At 43.3% G+C, this 26116-nt stretch overlaps 1 protein-coding gene across 1 annotated transcript; it reads right to left on the bottom strand.

Moving 5' to 3' along the window:
* Positions 1-25776, bottom strand: LOC310771831 (REST corepressor 1-like; the record flags this gene model as incomplete). The annotated part of the gene is made up of 6 exons (XM_083664346.1): positions 25151-25776; positions 25004-25063; positions 21029-21109; positions 15100-15152; positions 6778-6939; positions 1-119 (listed from the first exon to the last, which is right to left on the bottom strand). Coding segments are annotated over exons 1-6 (662 nt in total), but the record flags the coding sequence as incomplete, so codon positions are not given.
* Positions 25777-26116: the final 340 nt, after the last annotated feature.

The following is a 26116-nucleotide window of genomic DNA, read 5'->3' on the forward strand; positions in this document are numbered from 1 at the left end:
CTGTCGCCTCGCTCTCTCTTGTGCTTGCGGGCATGTCGGTCCATCAGACTGGTTTTACTGCGACTTTTCTTCCACGAGTAATAAAACCGAACCAGACTGGACATGGACTTATCTGGTAACTACACACACACACACACACACACACACACACACACACACACACACACACACACACACACACACACACACACACACACACACACACACACACACACACAGAATGATTTTAATGGTTTCTATTAATTTCTTTGCACTTAAATACAAAATCTAAAGGAACAGAAATGCACTGAGCTTTTACGTAACCCCTCGAAACCCTGATTTCCCTTTCAATTTCCTCTAAATTAGCTTAAAAAAAAATCTCTATCCTACAACTGCAACGATTAATCGATTAACTGCTTAGTAGTTGTCAACTATTAAATTAATCTGCAACTATTTTGATTAGCGGTTTGAGTAATTGAAAATAAAATAAATAAAGAAATTCTCTGATTCCAGCTACTTAAATGTGAATATTTTCTGGTTTATTTACTCCTCTATGACAGTAAAGTTTAAACTGAATATCTTTGGTTTGAGGACATCATCTTGGGCTTTGGGAAACTAACCTGATGCTACCAGATGGTTTGTTTTCACATAACCATCTGGGAACTCGCTTGGGAAATCATTTAAATTGGGCAGGCACTTTCAAAAAATACCTGGCGGGTGATTGGATGAACCATCTGTCTATCATAGGTTTGCTTCTTGTTGGCGTCACACCAAAGCCCGCCCGTAGCTGCCTCATAAGATGCTGATTAGTGTGAAAACTGTGAACCACTGGTGGTTCAGATTCAAACCAATAGATTGGAGCATGGCAAGATGGATTTGTCATGTGATTGTGATCCATGTTCTCACGCAAATCCAGCTGCCTCGCAAGGTTATTGGTAGGGATGGGTACCGAGACCCGGTACCAAACGGGCCCCGGAGCCTAATTTGTAAATACCGGCGGATCAATAAACTTTCACGTTAGCGGTAGGGTTGTGCGATGTCAACCAAATAGCCATTGTGATGGTTCCACAGTGAAACATCGTGATGGATGATGGCACCGTCATTAGCTGTGTTTCCATTACAGTTTTTCGCAAAATAATTGCGATATTTCTACAACTTCGACAAAGTACAATTGCGACTTGCAGGCGTTTCCATTGAAGTTGAGTTTGGTCTGACGGCGCGCACACCTGAACGCAATTACCCGTTACCAGCAGCTGCCACAGTGACTATGCACGGGGATCTGCCCCATATCCCGTCCCCTGCATGCTCAAATCCAACCAATGGTCAATGCAAATCACAACATGAAGTTACAACGCATATAAACGAGCCTGATTATCAATTCAAAAGAAAATGAGTGGCAACATGTTGCTGGCTGCGGTGAATGCAGTGAGCACGACAGGCAGAGGAAAAAAGCAAATAAAACTGGTCCGATTTAGAGATGGAGGGGGAAAAGGCTGATTTGGTGCAATAATCAGAATGTCGTGTATTATAATTATAACATTGCACCTGAAACATGTAGCCTATTAGGCTTAGTTCACACCGGCCACCCAAGCCTTGCCTATGCCTTGCCTTTACCCACGCTTTTAAATAGGCGTCCGTTTTAGTCAACGAGGCTGTGTACACCGGCCGCCTGAGCGTGAACACTGCGTGTACCCACGCCTCGCCTGCGCCTTGCCGATTTTATCGTTTAGGCGTGAGTTCTATTTTCAAGCCGACTAGGCGCGTGCAGGCAGGCTTCTTCTGTCAAGCCATGAAAGAAAAACGCGACAATATCCGTGGGAAATGGCAAAGTCAACTGAATTTCAAAATAAAATGGAGTTACTACAACAGTGTTGAGCAGAGAGAGAGAGAGAGAGATTGACGGGTGGCTATCACGTGGGGCTTTCTCCTCGTCGGCAAACAAATCTTCAGGAGAGAGAATAGCGACCGAAGAAGCAAGATGGACAATGTTGTTGTGCCAGCACATATTCTTGCAAGATTACCTCTCTAAAAAGTCTGACTATAGTCAGACCTGGTTATACATATCCAGCATCAATAGAACATAAAATATAGGCTATCAGATTTATTTTTACCTACACATGATAATTCGGGACCACATGTGAAAAAATACAGCCGGGAGAGAGGAGAGGCGGTTGTGACTCGGCTCCAGGTTCAGCGTGCAAAGGCGTGCGGTGTGATCGGTTCATGCCCAGCTCAAGGTCTGCAGGCGTAGGCGTGGGTTGAGGCAAGGCAAGGCGTAGGTTCCCTGTGTCTGTGTGGACGTAGCGTTACTCACTGTATTCACTTCAGTCAGCAGCACCGCACCGGTGTGTGCTTTTCATCCATTCGGGGCGGCTTTAGCTCAGGAGGTAGAGCGGGTCGGCCAATGACGCAAGGGTTGGCGGTTCGATCCCCGCTCCCTCCCAGCTGCTGTCGTTGTGTCCTTGGGCAAGACACTTAACCCTCCTTGCCTCGTATGATTGGTATGAATGTAGACATGAATGATGGTGGTCGGAGGGGCCGTTGAGCGCCGATGTGTGGCTGCCACGCCTTCGAACCACCGGTACGAATGGTGTGAACGAATAATGATTCTGTGAAGCGCTTTGAGCACTTGGAAAGGCGCTATATGAATCCAATCATTATTATTATTATCCCCTCATCTCGCCGCTGTGCCAAATGCGCACACAGGCAGCCTGTCACCATGGATCGATTTCTGCCATTAAACATTATCTATTTTCCCCGGCTCCGCTTTTGCACAACACTCGTCTTTCTGCTAGGTAGCGTTGCTTCAAAGTTTTCCACTTGCTGCGGAGGTTTTGCCACGGTTTATCGAACCCTTTCTCCCTCATTTTCCTTTCATTTTCCGCTCCTTTTCCAAAGGAGAAGATGGGTCACATGATGTGCAAATGCGGAAAATGTGTTTCTATTACACTTTTGCGATAAACTGCTATATCGACACGTCTGAAAAACCACCTCATGAGAGCGCAAAAACGTTTTGTGATATTTGGGAGGTTTTTCAAAATTTACGTGTTTCCATTACCCGATTTTTATTGCGATATTTAGATTTTGCGCATTTCTGAGGGTAATGGAAACACGACTACAGACGGGGTGGGGGGAATAATTAATTATTTATTAAGTCGCTGCGGTGCTGTAATGACATTTGGCTACGCTGCTGCAATGCGTTCACATTAACAACAGGACAGATGAGCTCTACATGAGACCAGCGGGCTTGGATGGGCTACTATTTGTAGCCTCTGTGCTGTTAAACAGCACAGAGCCACTGAAGCGGTGAAGCAGTGGCTTTCACTACCAGCAATTTGAACGGCGCAAAACAAATAACGTTAACGTTACAGATCCTCACCAACAACATGTGTGTGTTGAATTTAACTAGCTGGCAGAAAACTGACTGAATTACTGGCTGATATAAACGTTAGATTGGCGTGGGCTTTTGAACCTAATGAGAGAATTGAGGAGAAATGGCTAGAGAAACACAGCAGCAGCAGCAGCTGCTGTATCTAATGGAGCGACTCCAACTTTCACTTTGGAAACAGGTGAGTTAAATTCACAGTTGAAGACTTGTACTCACTTTGGGTTGAAAACACGAAAGAACGTGAAGTTTCTAACACAACCGACTTCCCACATGTGGGGGACGCCCCGGTGAAATTAAACAAGCGCACCCAGTTCAGAGAAGCAGTAGAGCGGAGGAGGGGGAGGGGAGGCTTCTCTGAACTGAACTGGGTGCGCTTGTTTAATGTCGCCCGCGCGTCCCCCGCACGTCACGGTAAGTGGACTTGGCCTTTTTTATTATTAAAACTGCACAATTTTAATTCTAACAGATAATTAACCATGATGAACGAGGAAAGCCAAAATCAGCCACTTGTTGGACAAATTTTCAACCTGTGGCTCTGATGCCAAGAAGTTTTGGAAGACGGTCAAATCTATGGAGAACAAGCTCTCTTCTCCTCATCTTCCCAATGCGATGACATTTGGTGACACTGTTGTCACTGATAAGTCTCGCATGGCCTCGCTCTTCAATCATCATTTTGTTAACTCGGGCCATGTCTTCATGGCCACGCACCGCTCTGCTGTTTCGTCGCAGTCTCCTCTTTCTCCTCCCAGCTCTGGTGCCAACTCTGGTGCCTTCTCCTTCAAACCCATCTTGACCTCGGAGGTTTTAGAGGAGCTCACCAAGCTGGACTCAAACAAGTCAACTGGCTCTGATGGTCTCGAGCCCATGTTTTTAAAAGCTGCTGCTCATATCATTGCCGTCCCCATCACGCGGCTTTTTAACTTGTCTCTTGAGCTGTCTCTCTTTCCTTCTGACAGGAAATCTGCACTTGTCTTCCCGCTCTTTAAAGGTGGCTCTGGCTCTGACCCCAACTGCTATAAGCCTATCTCCATCTTGCCCTGCTTGGCCAAGGTCTTGGAGAGGCTGGTTCATAATCAGCTCAGCCACTTCATGGCCTCAAACAACATCCTGATCAACTTGCAGTCCGGGTTCCGGCCGGGGCACGGGTGCATCACAGCTACCCTAAAAGTCCTGGATGACATCATCACATCCCTGGACTCCAAGCAGGTCTGCATCGCTGCCTTTGTTGATTTAGCTAAAGCTTTCGACTCAGTCAACCATTCCATCCTCTTACAGAGGCTCTCCAGCATTGGCCTCTCACCAAAATCATGCAAATGGTTTGCCAGTTACCTTGCTAACCGTGCTCAGCAGGTGAAGTCAGAAAGCATCTTGTCCGACCCTCTTACCATCTCTAAAGGGGTGCCTCAAGGCTCCATCTTGGGCCCATTGCTGTTCTCCATCTACATCAATGATGTAGCAAAGGCTGCTGGAAATTCACTGATCCACCTGTATGCCGACGACACCATCCTGTATTCAACGGGCCCTTCTCTCCACTCTGCGGCATCCACCCTTCAACTCAGTCTCACCAATATTGAGCAGTCATTTCACAGCCTCCATCTGCTTCTTAATTCCAAGAAAACGAAATGTATTCTTTTCGACAGAAAACACGATACCACCAGCGCCCCCAAGATCACCTGTGCCGACGGCTCCGAGCTGGAATTTGTCACATCGTACAAATACCTTGGCCTCTGGCTGGACCCATCCCTCTCTTTCAATACTCACATAAAACACCTACAGTCTAAAGTCAAAGCTCGCCTGAGCTTCTTGTACCGCAATAAAGCTTCTTTCACCCGTTCTGCCAAACACACGCTTGTCAAGATGACCATCCTGCCCATCTTTGATTACGGCGACACCATCTACAGAATGGCATCCCAGAGCGCCCTCAAAAAACTGGACACGCTTCATCATTCTGCCATCCGTTTTGCCACTGGCGCACCATTCACCACTCATCACTGTGACCTTTACAACCTGGTCGACTGGACATCCCTTCACACCAGACGGCTTCTTCACTGGCTCCAGCTCATCTACAAATCCATTCTTGGCAAAACTCCTCTCTACCTCTCCTCCCTTCTACACTTCTCCAGTTCCGACTACAATCTTAGATCCAGTGACTTCATCCGACTCTCCGTTCCGAAAGTCCGCACCGTCTTTGGCCGCAGGGCCTTCCGCTTTGCGTCAGCTTACGACTGGAACACTCTACAAAACACCCTCAAACTCACGGTCCTCTCATCGCTCACTGCTTTTAAGCAAAATCTGCAACAGATCGTAATTGACTGTTGTACCTGTTGACCTCCTCCCAACCACACACATACCCCCAGTCCCTCCTCTTCTCCCTTCCCTGCCCCTTCACCCCCTCCCTCCCTCCTCCTCCTCTTTCTCTCTCTTCCTCTCTCTCTTTTTTCTATCTCTCTCTCTCTCTCATATTGTTATTGTAGCCTGTGTTTGTATATAGTATGCTCCTATTACTACTGTAATCTTTTACTTGTATTTATATGACCTTGGTCATATAAATGGTGACCAAGGTGACGATGGTCGATGCCATCGTCCATCGTGCCAACCCTAGTTAGCGGTTCTCTCATTGGTACTGGAGAAATTAAGAAAATAGATTTTCTATTTATAATTGCTGCTACATAAAAGTTGTCTTGCACATTTTATCTCACAAACTCCGTAAGACATGCCTATGTGTTTTTTTGCGATTTCCGAACGAGAAAAGAGATCCTCTTTTCCTCTGCTTTCTCTCTCTCTCAGGTGAGAGACAGGCAGCTGGCTGCCAACAAGGAGCTGCCTGATGACAGAGGGGAGGGGCTGGGCTGACAGCACACACACATCCAATAATCGAGAAAATAATCAACAGACAATGAGAATAATGGTTAGTTCCAGCCCTAACCCTGTCCAACGTCTCATTCATATTGTGTATGTGCTGTTCCAATGCTCCTCTGGAGCTATAGCTGCTCACACTGAGGGAACCGAGGTCTAGATGTCTGTGCTTCATTTTAACACGTCCCTGTAACCTGGAGGAAAAGACATCCAGTTGAATTCAATGTGTTCACTGTTCAGTTTTCTGTCACTCTGAAATACATCTTGTACATATTTCCCACTTTTTCCATCTTCTATCAGCCTTGGAAATGCAATCCAACAAACCTTTATGACTCTCATAATAATGTAATTATTTAGAACTAATCTATTGGATACAAATTTATACCATTATATCAAATGTATATCACTGACCTGACTGGCTCAACAAAGTCAGTCAACCCAATAGAAGTACATTGCTTTGAATTATAGATACTGTAGATAGATAGATAGATAGATAGATAGATAGATAGATAGATAGATAGATAGATAGATAGATAGATAGAGTATAAACAGACCATCTGCTGGATGCGGTGGAAGGTCTTGCCATGGAAGCTGAAGGCCTGTTCAAACAGAACTCTGTCCTCCACCGTCCACTCGTCTGGGAAGGGAGTGAAGTTTGGCAGATCAGCCAGAGACCTCTCCACACTGTGTTTGTGCCAAAACAGCATGCCGAGTGCCTGGGGGGGCAGAGACCTCTTCATATCACCATATCACTCATAAAATATTACACATTATTAATATTATTAGCCACGGGTACCGGCAGAGGTCCCGAGTAGACGTGACAGGGCCAGGATTTTTGGCTTATGTCATTATGGCCGATTTAATGGGCAAAAAATGCTAATTAGTAGGGGTGTCACGGTACGTGTATTCGTCCCGTGACGTCACGGTATGGGCGTCACGGTTCGGTGCATGTAGCTATACGATGAATACGTCATCAATACACACTCCGTTAATTACGTTTGTCATAATCGTCAATATCCAAATCATCTTGCGCTGTTTATGAACATTGCACATCAGAAAACATCGACAACTCACCCTAGCACCGTGTATTCAGGCTAAATATAGTCCATTTAACTTTCAGAAGCCTTTGCCCTCAACAAAGTTGAGTGGAAGCGTCTTGCGCAGTCATTCATTGCCATGTTATCTTTTATGGCTACGTGTTAGCTTGTGTGGCTAATGCGTTCAATGCTATAGCATCGGTCCTGCTGTCCTTCCTTGCCTGTGCTGAATGTCGGTCGAGTGGTTAACGTTATATGCCAGTTTTGTTTTATCTGACACAGCCTAAATACAACCATATTTTCATTTACTAGATCAAATACTGCCAAACTGCGCTGGTTTTATGAGATGCCATCGCTCCTTTGACTACACCTGCGCCTGGCCTGGTTTGTTTACTTTACATCCGGGCATTAGATGAGGGGGACTGTAGTGGCTGGTAAAGACGCAACAGTTCCACCCCACATTATTGTAATTTAATTATTAGTTTAACCGAGTAGGATTTTGGTGCCGACTAGCGAGGGTAGCGGATGTTTAAACGTTTAACCGACTAGTTGCCTGCATCTCCATAAGCAGTCGTAGAGCCAGCCCTACATAAAAATATAACGTAATGTAGAGGTGGGCGATATGACGATCTTAGATCGTTAACAATTAGAATGGGTCCATGATCTGCCTTTCCAGACAGATCGTTAGAATCGCGCTACATGCATTCATTCCATCATTTGCATTTCTATGTCTGAAAGACGCTTCCAAAGTTTTCCTCCCCTCCCCCTTTTCACTTAAAAGTGTGACTCGCGAGTGCAGCAGAGCAGCATGGAGGACGACAACACGGAGGGGGGGTTGGTTTGACACTAGTCTTCCAGTGCCAGCCGTAGATGATATCTACCTCCGTCGCTGTAAGCTTGATGACGTCGACGGTGGGTCTGACTACGTGAGACTAGTTTGACACCCACACTCTCCAGAGCAGAGAATTGTAGCCTATTCTGTAGCCTACTTGTCCTCTGCAGTAGACAGCAGCACTGTGCTCCAAACCGCACCAGAGCTTCTCCCCATGTTTAGAAAGTGATTAAGCGTTTTATTGAGTCATGTCTAGCAGGGTAACTGCAGCGGATAGTCGGACCTGATTCTACGGTTATAATGCACAGTTCATGTTTAGAAGAGGCTATACACACTTAAACAGGGCTCGACAGGACCTCCCGTCATCCCCCAAGTCTAAAGCACTCAGAAACAATTGAAAATGTTTTATTTTTGTATTTCCCCTGTCTTCCTATGTGAGAGATTTAGATTGACAGCGCCGCACGCTATGGCACAAGAGCAGGGTGTGAGAGAGAGAGAAAGACGCTACAAATTCCAAGATGCACCAGCGCGCACTGGCAGATTTTAAGGTGGGAAAATGCATGTAAATACACTCACTCTGGAGCCCTGATAGAACTCTCCTCAATGCCTAATTTGTTATTTATTAAAGTGTATCACTCAATACAAAAAATAAAGGCTTTGATAGAACCAAAAGCCTATGGCTCCTAGACTGCAGATAAAACACAATGACAAAAGCCATAGTAATTTAGACTCGGGTGTGCATAAACTACAGATTAAGAACTTCCTTTTTTAAATACAAAAATGTGAAATTATCGCTTATCAGACATGAGAAGCAGATATTTGTTGGTTATAGTATCAGCTGAAAAAAGCCCCCCAAAAGTCTATAAATTCCCCCAAAAATCTATAAATCCCCCCTATCTGAAGAACATAAGGGGTAGAGATGCGCGGATGAGCGTGTATGCATGAGCCATCTGCCCGCCATAAATCCGCGCAAATTATTTTGTACTATTTATAGATCCGCACCCGCTGTGCACCCGACATTTCACAACGCTATGAGCGATTTGGGTAGATGAACTTACTGTTTCTGCTGCCGTCGGTGCGATCGCAGCAGTTGACTCCAAATAAACTTCCATGCTGTATTATAATCCAGTCCAGCACTTGCCCATGTAGCATACTAGGCTAACACTAGGGCTGGGTATCGGTTCAAATTTCAAGAATCGATTCAATTCCAATTCACAAGGTTCCGAATCGATTAATCCCGATTCTATTAATTTCAAACTCGATTTGGTTAGTGATACTAAGACATGTTTTTTGAGCTGTAACCTGAATTACATGACTGTCCACTTATGGAACACCTTTTCATTTGATTTTTGTCATGACCATTTGGCCCACAATTAACAAGTGTTGCAGTGTAAACTACAACCCTGAACAACACAATACTGTGCTATGTGCTGCAAGTTGTGCAGACTCTCCAGTCAGCGTGACTGACCACCACCAGTGCTTTCTTTAGTAATGCAGTCAGTCACTACTCGATATCAAAACAAGAGATGAGGCTCCATTCGTCATTGTTTACATGTTTTCGTATATAGAGGCTTCTGTATTTCTGAACATGTCCATTAATGTGCATTGTCCTGTCACAATTTGATATAGCCTCTGTTGTTTTTAGGGCACGTGGAGAGTTGGCTGGTAATTCTAATGAATCCTTCAGTTGATTTTGTTTCAGTCCGGACGACTTCAGATAGCAGGAGACTGGCTCGCTGGGTGATGTCTCATCAACACAACGCAACACTTCACACACGGACCCGGTCGGCTGAACTGATCTTGCAAATCGCTTTGCTTTTGTCAAGCTCGTTTTTGTCTTTGAATCCGAAATTGTTCCAGACATATCTGCCTTTAGTTTTGCCGGCGCCGCCATGTTGCATGAGATCGCTTTGCGCTTGCAGGAAGAACGAGAGACAGAGGTGCGTTCGCGGACGGATGGACGGACGGATGGACGGACGGCGGACGGACGGACATATGAATCGATATCAAAGGATTAAAATAAAAATCGATTCAAAATCTGAGAATCAATTTTTTTTTTACCCAGCCCTAGCTAACGCTATAGCTTTACGTTTAGATCAAGACTGGATTGACCTGAATGGGAAAATAATAATAGCGCGTTGCGTCTTCTCTTCCAATGTGTCTTCAGTGGAGATTCCTGTTTGACGTTCTGGTGACATCATTGACCATATAAGGATATAATATAAAGAAGGCATCCCATCGCGTGGCTATTTGTTTACTACTGCCTTGCGTCCTTGGGGGTCCTTGCCATCTAACAATAGGCGGCTAACATGTGCCTGATGAAGAATTAAGCTTGGAACAGAGAAAGTGGAAGCAAGCAAGCTCAGAAGTCAAAATTGTGATCAACAGTGGAAAAAGGAGCTTCTTGGTTTCTTTTTAGAGAAAAATGTAATGCAGAAGTGTTGGTACACAGGTAACCTGCACAGGTTTACAATACAATGTACAACTTCAAAAAATAGGAGACACGGGCAAGAAAAACGCAACGCGTTTCAACCTCACTGGGTCTTCGTCAGGCTGTAGCCAGGCTGTTGCGTTTTTCTTGCCTGTGTCTCCTATTTTTTGAAGAATTAAGCTTAAAATACGTTCATAGACTAGATAACGTAATTAATATTAATGTTCCTCATTAATGATACATAATTTCACCCGGGCCGCAACCCATCCGCTATTAATCAGAATGTTTATTTTTATGCCTAAGTCTATGTTCACTGTTAGTGTTTACTGGTAGTGTATTAAAGGATGGCTTTACCGGTAATCAATAGGGGTGGGGGGAAAAATCGATTCACCTAAGTATCGCGATTTTTAATGTCACGATTTTTTGGATCGATCTTTTATTCCAGAATCGAAATTAAAAAAAAAAAAAAAAAAAAAAAAAATTTTTTTTTTTTTTTTGTTTTGTGCTTGCAGTCAGGCCACTCACTGAACAGCAGGCCAGGCGCCGCCTACTGGTTTACTAGTGGTTTTATTACTTTATTAGTTAGTCTGAAGTAATAATTACACTTCAGGGTTAAAGTGGGTGCATCTCATTGTAAAATTGGACTTCAAACGGCCCAAATCTGGCTTCAAACGGCCAAAATTTCACGCGCGTTGGCCCATATCGGCCTGGCCTGCTTGGTATCTAATGCCCGGCCTGAATTATGATCCCAGTCCGCCCCTGTTTTTAACTATATCGCCCAGCCCTACTCATGATATATAATATACAGTCTCTAGTGTATGATTCAACTTTTCCCATGTTCTAATCTAGTGTAAAAAAGCAAACAAACTGAAAAAATAAAAGAAAAAAATAAACAAAAATCGCAATAAATCGTAATATCGAATCGCAATAATCGTAGAATCGCAATACTTAAGAATCGCAATATAAATCGAATCGGCACCCAAGAATCGTGATAGTATCGAATCGGGAGATAAGTGAATCGCCACAGCCCTAGTAATCAACCCACTTTGTATCATATATAATCTCGGTATTATAAGCACATGGGCAGTGTTTTGCCTTCTCTCTCAGTTTACCTCATGGAGAAAATGCTCCTGGTCCTGTCAGGCAGAAACTCCGCCCCCACCAGCTGCAAGTCAGATTCGCCATGGATGTGCACATACTTAAAAAACAAAAATAAACAATAACAGCCGGCCTCGGAGCAGATTCTGCCTCTCCAGCAGAACTTCCGCAGCTCCGTTCTGACCATTGAGTTATATTAAATATGGAGAGATGATGGCTATCTCCGTCCAGCAGGATCGAGTGAAGCCAAAATCCGGCCAGATCAGTGAACCAGAGTCTGCGCAGTAGCTCCCTTGATTTAGAGCTCCCCGCCCCTCTGAACTTTCTTATGTAGAGCTGCTGTTTCTAGAATGCGCACAGTGCGTTGCGTATTTATATACAGTCTAGCTCTGTAAATATTGCAATTTAAGTTGTAATATTTTTTGTCTCGCCAAAAGTAACCAGGAAGATTCCCACTATGAGATCAGTTTATCAAAATGACGCCTGTACGAAAATCTGATTTTGGTTGTTGGAAATTTAGACCTGCTGTGCTGCGCTCTCAGCGCTCTCAGCCCGGACCAAAAGTGGAGGCATGTATGCTCCTCTCGGCCTCACTGGGGAAATTATCCGAAGCAGCCTAATGTTTCCGTGGCATTTTGATTAACTTTATGATTTAATTCCTTTCGGAGCAAATGTTGGTTTTACAAATCTAACCTTGACGCTTTACGCTACGTTGTTTACTGATAGGCTATAGTTGGGGTAGGGCAGCAACGTTGTAACGTTCCATTTAATATAGCTCAGTGGTAACGTTAGCCTAGCTGCCTAGTCTCGTCTCTGTTAACTATATCCTTACAACAGCTAAGAAAGGAGCTTGTGAAGAACGAACATCCCCACAGTCAAAGCACTTCCCTGAGATATCTATATAAAAACGTTTATTGCTTTACTACCAAAAATAAAACCTCCAGTGTCTGTATAAGCTAAGGCTAACCCGTTGGCGATTAGCTAATGGTGGTTGTGTACACTTGTGTAGGCCCCGTGTTGGTTATACCCAGGAGTTAACATTATAAAACACATTCCCTGGCATATGCAGGCAGTTGGACAACCTGGTAAGTTCTAAAAATATGTGTCTATTATTGTGTTATTCCAGCTATCGTTATCGGTTGTTAAGTTATATTAATATTAAGCCGATAAATAATGAAAAACAGCCGACTAGCACAAGCGGCTAACGCTAGTGCGAGCTTGCATGTTAAAAACCATTGTGTACCGATAACGTAGCTGGAACTAATAAAACACATATTCTCTGAACTTACTTCAGTCCCCAACCAACGTTACTTCCTCGCGTACCTTTCTCAAAACAATGTCCTTTTTATTGGATATGTCTGGTAGCCAACACAGCCACCCCGACCTCCAGGGAGCATTAGATAACAGAATGAAGCCGTGTGTCATGTCTATGACGATAGATCTATAATATGAACAGCCTGTCCAGCCAATGACGGCTTGACAGCTTGACAGCTGCCACAGCTGTCAATCATCCATTTGTATCCCTTTTTACATGTCAAATAACTACTTAAAAACAAACTGAACAGAAAAATGACCACTTGCACAGGCATTAGCATGATAATGACTATCTAAAATGATACAAACCACCTTTGGAAAAAAATTATCTGACGTATACTGTGATTATTTCGGTTGTGATTTTCCCATCCACTAACATGGGGAGGCGGGCCTTGTGACCTAATACTGGATTCAACCGCCAGAGCGGCGATCTAACATGCAGCGGCTTCACTGAACGGGACCAATGCTCAGTCCATCTTATATGTCCATGGTTTTGACGCATAAAACGCATCAGAACGGAGCGCTTTGGCAGAGGAAATGGGAGATCTCCATGAGGAAAACACAGAGAGGTAAACACTGTGCAATGTACTAATATTACGGAGTAATTTTGCTCTCACAATTATTATGATACAAAGTGGGTTGATTACCGGTAAAGCCATCCTTTAAAACACTACAGGGTCATGTTGTACCAATTTATGACACTAGGTGGAGGTAGTACTGTATTTTAAAAATAAATGCCACAGGTACAAGATAAATTAAAACAAACCTAAACATAGGCATTTGGGATTTTTATTTGCCTTTTTCTAGGGCTGTCAGCATTAACTCAAATTCCTTTTAACGCCACTATTTTTTTTTACGCGCAATTAACGCATGCACTTTCTTTGAGGTTTGAGCCTTGGTCCGACCCGTAGTTTGGGAAATCAGGAAGCAGTAACGTTGATAGCAAGCAGAAATAAACCCCCGTGAGCAGAAAAGGAGGAAGAAAATGGGTATAATGTTGGCAAGTTCAGCTTAAAATTGAGAAAATGTCCCACATTTTGGGTGAGAGGGCGCATCAGCGCGATCAGACTGTTGCAGAGAGAGAGAGACAGACAGACGGAGCGCGGGGGGGAGAGAGGCAGAGAAAGCGAGTGAGACAGACAGACAGACAGACAAGGCGATCAGACCAGAGTCAGAGAGAGACCGAGAGAGAAAGAGAGAGGGGGAGAGAGCTGACACACAGCTGCTCCTGTGCTCTTTTCTTCAGATGAACCAGTAGGCTAATTATGCAGCTTACTACAGTAGCCTATATGCTTCTACTTCACTATACAGTATGGTTCAGCATGCACACCCTTGAGGTTATTCTGAAGAATACTCTGGACAGTATTTGTCATTGTTCCAATAATAATAAACATATCAGCATAAAGCAAGCATATTCGTCTACTCCCATGTTGATAAGAGTATTAAAAACTTGAAAAATATCGGTTACTTTAAGGTAGATTTAGAACAGATAAAAAATTGTGCGATTAATTTGAGATTAATCACAATTAACTATAGACAATCATGCGATTAATCGCGATTAAATATTTTAATCGATTGACAGCCCTACTTTTTTCCCATTGTACCGAACCATGACCCCGAAACCGAGGTACGTACCGAACCGTGACTTCTGTGTACCGTGACACCCCTACTTAATTAGTGGCAAAAATTTGTCAACATAGATCAGCCCCATGGAGAGCTCCATTCATTAGCTACTGATGGAGCACACCTGAGTTTAGGAGAACAGCTGAGCAGAGTTAGAATCAGCCAGGGAAGTGGACTATGAAAACCCTCTGGGGGTGAGAGGAGAGGCCACATGCCAACTCTGTAAGCGAGGTCTGACTAAATGGCCAGTGATTGTGTGCTCCAATGGCAGAACTAATATTACCAAAACACTCTTCATATAACCATAGCAAACTTCTCATCATATACTAATAGAAACTACAACTATTTAAGAGAAGAAAACCCTACTTTAATAAAAATCCTTCAAGTAAGACAAGTTTGATTGTTTTAGAGAACATATAAAATAAAATTGTTTTGTTGACAATATAAAATATATATTAATTCTGTCTGCAGTTCAGTAATGAATAAACATGCAACCAACATGGAACATGCCACAAAGCAGCTGTTAGCATGACAGCGTTACCTGCTCCATGTTATAGCCGTGTTTCTCTTTGGCGATGGCGATGTACTCATCCACTGAAACACAACAGATCAATCATTATCAGACATGTTACAGACAACACGCATCATCATCATACATAGGGTGACCACTGACCAGATGATAATTGGCGAAATTCGGGACAGGGAATTGGGGGGGTGGTGGTCACAAGGGATTATCACAAACTACTCAGTGGAGGCTGAACTCTCCATCTGGTTTAAAACAGGTTGCAGCAGCTTTTTGAACATATATCTCAGCTCCATAAACAGTGTTTCCCCTACTTCCATATTTCAGCGCCGGCCCCCCGCTGCTCAAGTAAAAAAATACTATAGGAATATTATAGGATGACTATAGGAATATTATAGGAATACTGTAGATCGCTATTGCCAAATACAATTGTATTGACTCCTACTGGACAGGACAGGGCTAGGTAGGGCGCAGTATGAAAGCAAAATAAGACTAGAATGACCGCACCACGGATTTATGCCTCCGCCATTAGTTTATTCTTGAGGCCAAATCGCCATTTGAGGAATGAAATTCCGTCAATGTTGCGTTACAGAGCTTGGAAATTGGGTGTGTGAGGTCACATTGACCTTGAACTTTGACCACCAAAATGTAATCAGTTCATCCTTGAGTCCAAGTGGACGTTTGAGGCAAATTAAATGAAATTCCGTCAAGGCATTCCTGAGATATCGCGTTAACAAGCTTGAAAATGGCATTCGAGAGGTCACAGTGACATTGACCTTTGACCTTTGATAACCAAAATGGAATCAGTTCATCCTTGCTCCCAAGTTGACATTTGAGCCAAATTGGAAGAAATTCCATCAAGCCGTTCTTGAGATATCGCTTTAACAAACTTGGGAATGTCATTTGTGAGGTCACAGTGACCTTGACCTTTGACCACGAAAATCTAATCAGTTCATCCTTGAGTCCAAGTCGATGTTTGAGGCAAATTTGATGAAACTTTATCAAGGCATTCCTGAGATATCGCGTTAACAAGCTTGAAAATGGCATTCGAGAGGTCACAGTGACCTTCACCTTTGACCACCAAAATCGAATCAGTTCATCCTTCAGTCCAAGTCCATGTTTGAGGCAAATTTGATGAAATTCCGTCAAGGCATTCCTGAGATATCGCGTTAACAAGCTTGAAAATGGCGTTCGAGAGGTCACAGTGACCTTGACCTTTGACCACCAAAATCTAATCAGTTCATCCTTGAGTCCATGTCGATGTTTGAGGCAAATTTGATGAAATTCCGCCATGGCATTCCTGAGATATCGCATGAACAAGCTTGAAAATGGTGTTCGAGAGGTCACAGTGACCTTGACCTTTGACCACCAAAATCTAATCAGATCATCCTTGAGTCTTCATCCTTGAGTCTAAGTGGATGTTTAAGGCAAATTTGATGAAATTCCGTCAAGGCGTTCCTCAGATATCGCGGTAACGAACATCGTACGGACAACCCGGATCCATAATGCCTCCGGCCTGGCTATCGCCGGCAGAGGCATAAAGATATTGTGGGAGATACAGGGCTTAAAATTCACTTTGCAAACTGGGGGGGAATTCCCCCTTATGTTCTTCAGATAGGGGGGATTTCTAGACTTTGGGTGGGGATTTTTTCAGCCGATACGATAACGGGTAAATATCTGCTTCTCCTGTCCGATAACAGATACGATACCCAATAATAATTTCACATTTTTGTCTTTACTTAACCTGTAGTTTATGCACACCTGGGGTATTATTGCGTGTTGTGTCTCTTGTTGTTTTTGCACTCATATGCCCTGTTATATTTGTACTAGGGGTGTGCCACCTTAGGCACCTCACGATTCGATTCGATTACGATTAAGGGTGCTACGATTCGATTATTAAACGATTATTACGATTATTACGATTAATCACGATTTTCGATGCATCTTTTTCACCAAACAGGATTTTTTTTAAGCAAGGTATATTTGTCAGTATCCATTAATTAAAGTAAACAAACAAATGTACCTCCATTATCTTCAGTTGCAACTGAAGTCCACGCATCACTCATCAGTCTCAACATATACAGTGTGACATAGGGCTAAATACACAGTCAGTCTTCAGCTCATTGAAGCACTTACATGCATAATGTTGGGTTGGCGATTTGGCTCTCAAAGGAAAAGCAGTGGGCCCTCCTTGTCTAATAGTAGAGCCTAATTCACACCCTATCATATTATTATAATTTCTTATATTAGTGTTTCTCAACCTTTTTACACAAGTACCTGAGAAATTATGTATGTAAAAAAAAATGTATGAGAGGGAGGGGCCCCCGCGTACCACCAGTGGTACCTGTACCACAGGTTGAGAAGAGAACCACTGTCTATTTATGTAGAAAAAGTTAGCCCCCGCTGTAAATATTTAAGCCCCCCCTTAGCCCCCCCAGGCACAATTGGCTGGAGCCGCTACTGGTACCATGGAGTGACAATAAAAATCTTGAATCTTGATATGAGTGTTTTAGTAAAGTGTATCACTCAATACAAAAAATAAATGCTTTAATACAACCGAAAGCCTATGGCTGCTTAGTCTCCAGATAAAACACAATGACAAAAGACATAGTAATTATACTCTTATTCGGGGATTTTTTCAGCCGATACGATAACGGGTAAATATCTGCTTCTCCTGTCCGATAACAGATACGATACCCAATAATAATTTCACATTTTTGTCTTTACTTAACCTGTAGTTTATGCACACCTGGGGTATTATTGCGTGTTGTGTCTCTTGTTGTTTTTGCACTCATATGCCCTGTTATATTTGTACTAGGGGTGTGCCACCTTAGGCACCTCACGATTCGATTATTCGGGGATGCAAAGTCATGGATAGTTAAAAATGTGACAGATACCAGGGCAGACACAAATCATTCACTTAAGTGCCCTATTTTGGGATGAAAAAGGTGACTCACTGTTACCTAAAGGTGACTAGTCAGGGCTCGACGTTAACTTTTAAAAGTGGTTGCCGGAGGGGCAACCTGGCAAGAGCTTTTGGTTGCCCGAATAAAAATATGGTTGCCCAAATAAAAATATGGTTGCCATTTTTAGTCGCCTTATATTTTGAGTAATTAAGATACTATGCAGTCATAAGCCGGCTTAATAATGACGATGTGACAGAAAAGTAAGTATAATAGTCTATAGTATATAGTATTAGGCCTATTCAGTGCGCGCAGCGGGTGTAGTAGTAGTAATAATGATAATAATAATAATACATTTGTGTAATTTCATTCACAAATTCAAGGTTTAGTAACACCCTTAACAGTCACTGTGGGATTGAAGGACACCTTTTGAAATGTGTCTCTCTGGTGTTAGAAGACCACCTTATTAACTGAATGTTTCTGTATTAGAAGAATAACTAACTGAATGTTTCTGTGTTAGAAGAATAATGCCATATTAACTGAATGTCTCTCTGTTAGAACAACACCATAATGTAGGCCAGTGGTTCCCAAATGGTGTGCCTACTAGGCACACTGGTGGCTTAGGACAAGTCCAGGTGTGCCTTGGGATTTTGCATTATTGCAATTGCAAATTGTAAAACTATACAAAAAGTGGGTGTGTTGCTGCTTTGATGTACGGTAGTAATTTTGCAAAGTTTCAAATGAATTCCTAGAGTAATATATTTTGTCAAATTTTATTTGACATTAGTAAATAAAAAACATTTAGAGTGATAAGAGTAATAGAGGCTATTTTGCACAGATAGACTTAGGCTATATAGGTGTGCCTTGAGATTTTGTAGTGCCATTTGGTGTGCCATGGGCACAAAAAGTTTGGAAACCACTGATGTAGGCTATCTCTATGTATCTCTTAATACAATATTTCTCTTTACACTCTTTACAAATTATATGTACATTGCAATCTTCACTACATCCTGTGATATCAGTCATTGTTTGAGACAGGTTATTTATTTTGTTGTGAAACATTACAGTCACTCAAAGGCCACACGCGTGTGGTTTACCGACGGCTCCTGAAGGCGTCATGCAGGACTGGAGAGGATGCAGCTGCAAGTGTTTGTCTGCTCTCAACTCCGTGAATCTCGCTTTAATCTTCATAACAGCGGCTCATTACCCGCTGTACACGACATGCACTAGTTCTGCAGAATCACTCGCGGGTCTCTCCTCCTTTTACAGACTCTCTCACTAATCTCACCGCTGTTTACATGCTTTTCAGACTAGAACTAGCTAACACGCTAGTTATACTTAGCTTAACTGTTAGCTATAGCTCTCTCCCTCTCAGTAAGATGTTCATGTTCATGTTCGTTACGCCCCTAACATTCATGTATATTTGCTGGAGGGGGAGAAATCTCCCGCTAGTGTTGATGTCCAGTGTGATGGCAGAGACATTGGGAAATGTGCGTTTGTTGCGTCGCATGTAACGTTAATTAGACGAGGAATCCCGTGGCAGAGACACTGGGAAATGTGCGTTTGTTGCGTCGCGTGTAACGTTAATTAGACGAGGAATCCCGTGGCAGAGACACTGGGAAATGTGCGTTTGTTGCGTCGCGTGTAACGTTAATTAGACGAGGAATCCTGTGGCAGAGACACTGGGAAATGTGCTGTTTGTTGCGTCGCGTGTAAGACAAGGAATCCCGTTAATCACCTGTCCGAGTCAGTACTCGTTAAACACACCGCACGTGCAGCATGCAGCAAGTAGGTTCCGACTGGTAATTAGTAACATCGGTCCGATTGTAACAGCAATAAAATATCACATATATGTCACTCACAACAAGTATTAAAACATATTTATTTGGTGTATATTTTGCTGTTTGTTGCTGTACATATTTTTTTGCATGTTAAAACGTGGTTGCCCCTGGGGCAACCAAAGGCCAAGAAATGGTTGCCCAATTTTTTTTTGGGTTGCCCGGGGCAACCGGGCAGCCGTTAATGTCGAGCCCTGCTAGTTTGCATCCCTGCTTATTCTCTTATTCTTATTCGCTTCAGGTTATATTATTTTAGTACGGCGATTTTCTCTTTGCAAATGAGGCAGGCGGCATTCCCTTTGAACTCGACGAAAAAATAATCACTCTCCCACTTCTCCTGAAACTGTCTGTGCTCGTCATCAACCTTTCTTTTGCCTTTTGACAGCGACATGTTCACTTCTCAACAAAAGACAACATCTTAGCGTGCAAATGTAATGTAGTAATATCCTCTTCACACACGAGGACCACTTTTATGAGTTTTGAAGCTTTTACGTGCCGTTAAAAGGGCGGCTAGCTAGCAAACGGCTAAATGAGACTACACTGTTGAGTCGATGGGGATATATACGTCAATAACGTCACCACTTCAAAGGACGAACACGGAAATTCTCTTTCCCTCTCCTGGTTCAGCCCGGGGTAATCAGTGCACATCAACAACAGTCCAGGTTGAGTGCTGACGTGACGTGGAAGCCTATGCGACAGTGTGTAGTTCTGGATTAGCTTAGCTCGAGCTTTTTACTTCTAGGGCTCGCATTTACGCTACAAAACTCATGAAAGTGGTCCTCATGTGTGAAGATTATCCGACTGAACTCTGGTTCACATTTGATTAAGCTTGCCTTGCCCAGAGACCTTATTTGAAGCATCGCGGCAAAAACCCATTCAAAAATCCCATAGACAGAGACAGTGAAGAACCAGGAAGTCCGGGACTTCCGCGTTCGGACTACAAAAATACGTCATCCCTGCGGCTCTCTATAGGCTAAGTTCAGAGCAGCATTTTTAAATATTACTATGTCACCAAGTCTCATCAGCATTTTTGTCTTCAAGTCAAGCGAGTCTCACAGCTTGTTCATATTATCTATCACTATAACGGTTAATTTTTGGGACAAACAGGGCAGGATTCAGGATCCTTGGGCAACTGCTCGTAATTCGGGACTGTCCCAGATTTTTCGGGATGTCTCATTATCCTACTGTCAGTAGTCTTCTTCTTACATTGTGTTTCAGACAGAGAGTTGCTGGGGATCCAAACCAACATGCCGAGGTTTTCTCTGTCTTGAGCTGCCTGGGCCACTTCTGCAACACACACACACACACACACACACACACACACACACACACACACACACACACACACACACACACACACACACACACACACACAAAAGTTGTCACAGAGTGTTGGTACTGCAGGTTGTTGTTATTTGGGGCATTATTAATATAATTTATCTTACTAACATTATTAGTTTCACTAGCATTATTAAGGTACAGTAGTAAGATTAGTGTTTTTAATCATGCAGCTTGTTCTCCTGGCTTGCTCCCAACAGCACTTACTGGACAGACTGGTTAACTGACTGGCAATAGATCAACATCACTGGTCTGTCTGGTTCAATTCAGAAGAAAGCTTAATTTCGGATAAATTTACAATATTAATATTCAGATATTTTATTCAATTTCTTACATTCGTTATTTCCAATGACGATCAAATTCTTAAATGTGCAACTTTACCAGGAGGATAAAAATTATTATGAGACCAACAGAGTGATAAATATCATAATTCAAATCAGTCAGGTCAAGTTTATTTGTATAGCCCTAATTCACAAGCATGTCTCAGAGGGCTTTACAGAGAATAATTCATCTGATAATATAGAAATCTGCACTGAAATAAACTGTTTATTTCAGTGCAGATTTCATGTTTAACACGTTCACTGCCGTTGACGAGTCAACTCGTCAAGCAGAAACCAACGGTTGACTGCCAATGACGAGTCAACTCGTCAAAAAAAAAAAAAAAAAAAAAATTGACGGTGGGACGTGGATCAAACCCTTTTACGTCTCCTATAAAAATATGGGAGCCACCGAATGTGTACAACCCATTCCACCGACCCACTAAGTGGCGACAGTGCTCTCCAGACTAGAGAAAGCGAGCCAAAACTGCAGGGAAAAGCGTGAGGAAACCATTCTCATACTGTAGAATGGTTTGGCGAAAACGCTTTCGCGCTGGCGCACAACGGTGGCGCACAACGGTGGGGGGTTCCAAAAATAGACTGGGTGGAACACACTTTGAAACACGCAGCATAAAGCCCAGAATCGCAAAAGCTTCATCAAAGCTCTCAACCGAAACCCCAAGAAACGAGCGAGCCCCATCCAGGCTCGCCCGACGAGGGGCCGCCAGGCAGCAGACAGGCAGCAGAAACTCGCTTGTGACACACCCGCTGCAGAGCCAAGGAGGGAGGAGGAGAACGGCCACGGAGGGAGGAGTTTGAAGGAGAGGGGGGTGCGGGTGCTGTTATGGAGGAAAATACTGTTCAGAACAAATTGTTTAGATGTCTGATGTCAAAAATAAATGGTTAAAGTGACTGTTCTATCGAATTTCACAAAAAGGCATTTTTCTCACCTTTCATTTTCAGACGCTGAAACCATGCTGTATTCAACTGCTAATGCCTACATAACTACTAACTCTACAAACTAACTCTTTTAGACAGAGAAAACACACATTCTATTAGTTCTTTTGAGATATTTTGTGTTCACAAAATCCTAACAGAAAAGAATCCTCGGCTCTTGAAAAATGAGCCAGAATCCTCAAAAAAAACCTTGGCAGAAGCTACCTACAGTAAAAAAAAAAAACTGTTGGCAGTGAATGTGTTAAAACAGAATGAATTAGGGCTGGGCAATATGGACCAAAAATCATACCTGTGTATTTTCAGGCTGAATGGCGATGCACAATATATATTGGTATTTCCTACCAAGTGTGGGCTAAATGTTCAGTTGTAGGTCAAAGCCACATGTGAGATGTAGGGCTGGGCGATATGTACAAAAACAAATACCACAATATTTTTTGACCAAATACCTTAACACGTTCACTGCCATTGGCGAGTTGACTCGTCAAAAAAAATCCAACGGTTGACTGCCATTGACGAGTCAAGTCGTCAAAAAAAAAAAAAAAAAAAAATTGACGGTGGGACGTGGATCAACGCCCCCCACGTCTCCTATAAAAATATGGGAGCCACCGAACGTGTACAACCCATTCCACCGACCCACTAAGTGGCGACAGTGCTCTCCAGACTAGAAAAAGCCGAGCCAAAACTGCAGGGGAACGTGCGAGGAAACCATTCTCATACTGTAAAATGGATTGGCGAAAACGCTTTCGCTTTCGCACATTATCGCGCTGGGAGCTGGCGGGGGGGGATTGCAAATTTGCATAATAGATTATGCGTGCAACACACTTTGAAACACCGGCAGAAAGCCCACAATCGCACGCAGCTTCATTCCAGCTGAGCTCACAACCGAAACGACTCAAGGTGCTCTTATACTCGAGCAAAGCTCCGTGGGGGTGGGGCCCCGCGAGTCTCCGTGAGTCACCGTGTAGACCTCGCGCTGGGGGTGATGCCATTATACTCAGAAAGTGATCAGCATGTATTGTACAATGGTGAGAACAGCCCGTGAAAAGTCGCAATGAAACTGTGCAGTACTGAGTGCGCATTCACTCTCAAACGACCGCACATCAGCACATGAAGGACTCACCAAACTTGTTTTTACTGAAAGCCGTTTTTACTTCTCAGCCCTGATAGCCTACTATTCTGTGCTGCTTTTAATCTCTCTCAATAATGCTCTCAACACAACACATTTACTTGGTGAAATTACTAAAAACGAACAGTTGCAAATCAAAGTTTATAGCCTACCACATGGGTCAAGAAATGTGGCGAAAACACAGCTCAGTGTTCAGGGTTCAGTGGCTCGAAAGCGGACATGTTTGGAGAGAAGCTCGCGCTGTTAGAAAAAAAATCAGGCACAACGCGAGCGCCCGACAGAGCTAGCAAATAACCACGCCCAACAAATTTACGTAATTTGACGCGCCCGCCCCTCGCTCCACCCCCGCACCCTTCACGGCAGGGTGAGCATAATTCAGCCTTCATGCAGACTCGCCCAAAGAGCAGCCGCCAGCAGCCAGGCAGCACAGAGAGGCAGAGCCTCGCTTGTACCGCTGCAGCCACGGAGAGAGGAGAACACACACGGAGGGAGGAGTTTGAAGGAGAGGGGGGTTTCCTGCTGCTATGGAGGAAATTACTGTTCAAAACTATTGTTTAGATGTCTGACGTCTTACTGATGCCAAAAATAAATGGTTAAAGTGACTGTTCTATCGAATTTCACAAAAAGCCATTTATCTCAGCATAAATTTTCAGACGCTGAAACCATGCTGTATTCTACTGCTAATGCCTACATAACTACTAACTCTACAAACTAACTCTTTTAGACAGAGAAAGCACACATTCTATTAGTTCTTTTGAGATAATTTGTGTTCACAAAATCTTAGCAGAAAAGAATCCTCGGCTCTTGAAAGATGAGCCAGAATCCTAAAAAAAAAACCTTGGCAGAACCTACCTACAGTATTGAAAAAACGGCTGGCAGTGAATGTGTTAATATCGATATTGCAACAATATTGTAGGGATGACAGTTGGTGCTTTCACAAAATAAGGTAACAGTCTGGTAAGTTCAGAAAATGACATCACATTTACTGTAATGCAGCCTTTCAAACCAGGAAGACAACACTTATGTCACCATATTACCATCCAACATCTAAGACCATATCTAGTCTCATATCACCATATTGATGTAACGTAATATCGATATATTGCCCAGGCCTAGCATGAATAATAATAAATCTGTCAATGTACACAACTCATGATCTGTTTATGGACTTTTACACTGTGTAAAAGCACAAACACAAAATCTGCTGCCTGGAATCAACTACTTAAAACTCTGCATCATCACCTCCATCTACTGGAAACGTGAAATAAAGGCAGTAAAGCCTATCTACAGTAGAAATATGGCATGGCAGACCAATCAAACGTTATCCAACAAACACAGGTGTTAGAGAATGTTTGATTGGTGTGCCACGGGCTTAATAGGGGCAGAGTAAAGAGGGTTGTTCGAGGCTATCCTCTGCTTTAGCGGCTCTAAGTTATTTCTTACCGGGGTCATAATCAGGAACAACGGCCTGATATTGCGGTCCGACCCTCATGCCCCCTCCACCTGCACACACAAATAAACATTAGTACACAGAATAACAGAGAAATACACACAGAGTTCCACATCATCAAAGAGACCGAGGCTACCCACCATGCTCGTCGTCGCTGCTGGAGCCTGAGCTTCCTTCTTCCCAGCAGTTGTTGTTGTTGTTTCCGTTAGCAGACAGACTCTTACTGTGTGTTGTTGTGTTGCTGTTGTTGTTTGTGTTGTTGTTTACCGGGTTTCTGCCCCGCCGCTTCCCGGACAACTCGGGGTTTTTCTCCAACATCGCCGGCATGACGGGACGAGAGAGTTCAGCTCCACCAGCAGGCTAGCTGTTAGCTGCTAGCCTGTTAGCTAGCCAGCTAACTGAACGAGCCGCAGCTAAGCTAACTATAGCTAACTAGCCAACAAGCTAACTGGTTGGATAATGAACTGAGAGCCGTTAAGGTGCCTGTGTGGAAAGCTGGAGCGCTAAAAGTGTGTGTCGGGGCTGACAGAGAAGCAGCTGGAGTTTCTGACCTCAGATCAGCTTCAGCACAAACTACGTTAGCTCTGTGAAAAGTTACAGAACAGCCAGAGCAAACCAGTTAAAACCAGATAAAACCGCAAAAAACAACTTCTCTCATCAGATAAACAAAAAATCACGTCCTCTGATAGAAACTCCACGTCTCACTCCGCCATGCTGCTCTGAAATAAAGCTGTGTGTGTGCTAAGTGAAGAGCCAAGCTGCTGCTGCTGCTGCTGCTGCTGCTGCTGGAAGGAGCCACAGCCAGAGACAACACGGACAACACACAGAATAAAATAAAATAATAACATACAATAAAAACCAAAAACATACTACTGACCAGACAGGCAGCTAACACATGATAAAATAAAACCATACTGACCAGACAGACAGTTACCGCAAGATAAAATAAAAATAAAAACATAGCCTACTGACCAGATAGGCAGCTAACACAGGATAACATATAATATAATACAATACAATAAAGTGAAATAAAATTAAAACTCATTGACCCGTCAGGCAGCTACAGAGAGGATACAGTGTGTTTGTATAAAAACATTGACCCGTCT

This window comes from Poromitra crassiceps, assembly GCF_964638095.1.
Source record: "Poromitra crassiceps genome assembly, contig: HAP1_SCAFFOLD_1339, whole genome shotgun sequence".
Classification (NCBI taxonomy): Eukaryota; Metazoa; Chordata; class Actinopteri; order Beryciformes; family Melamphaidae; genus Poromitra; species Poromitra crassiceps.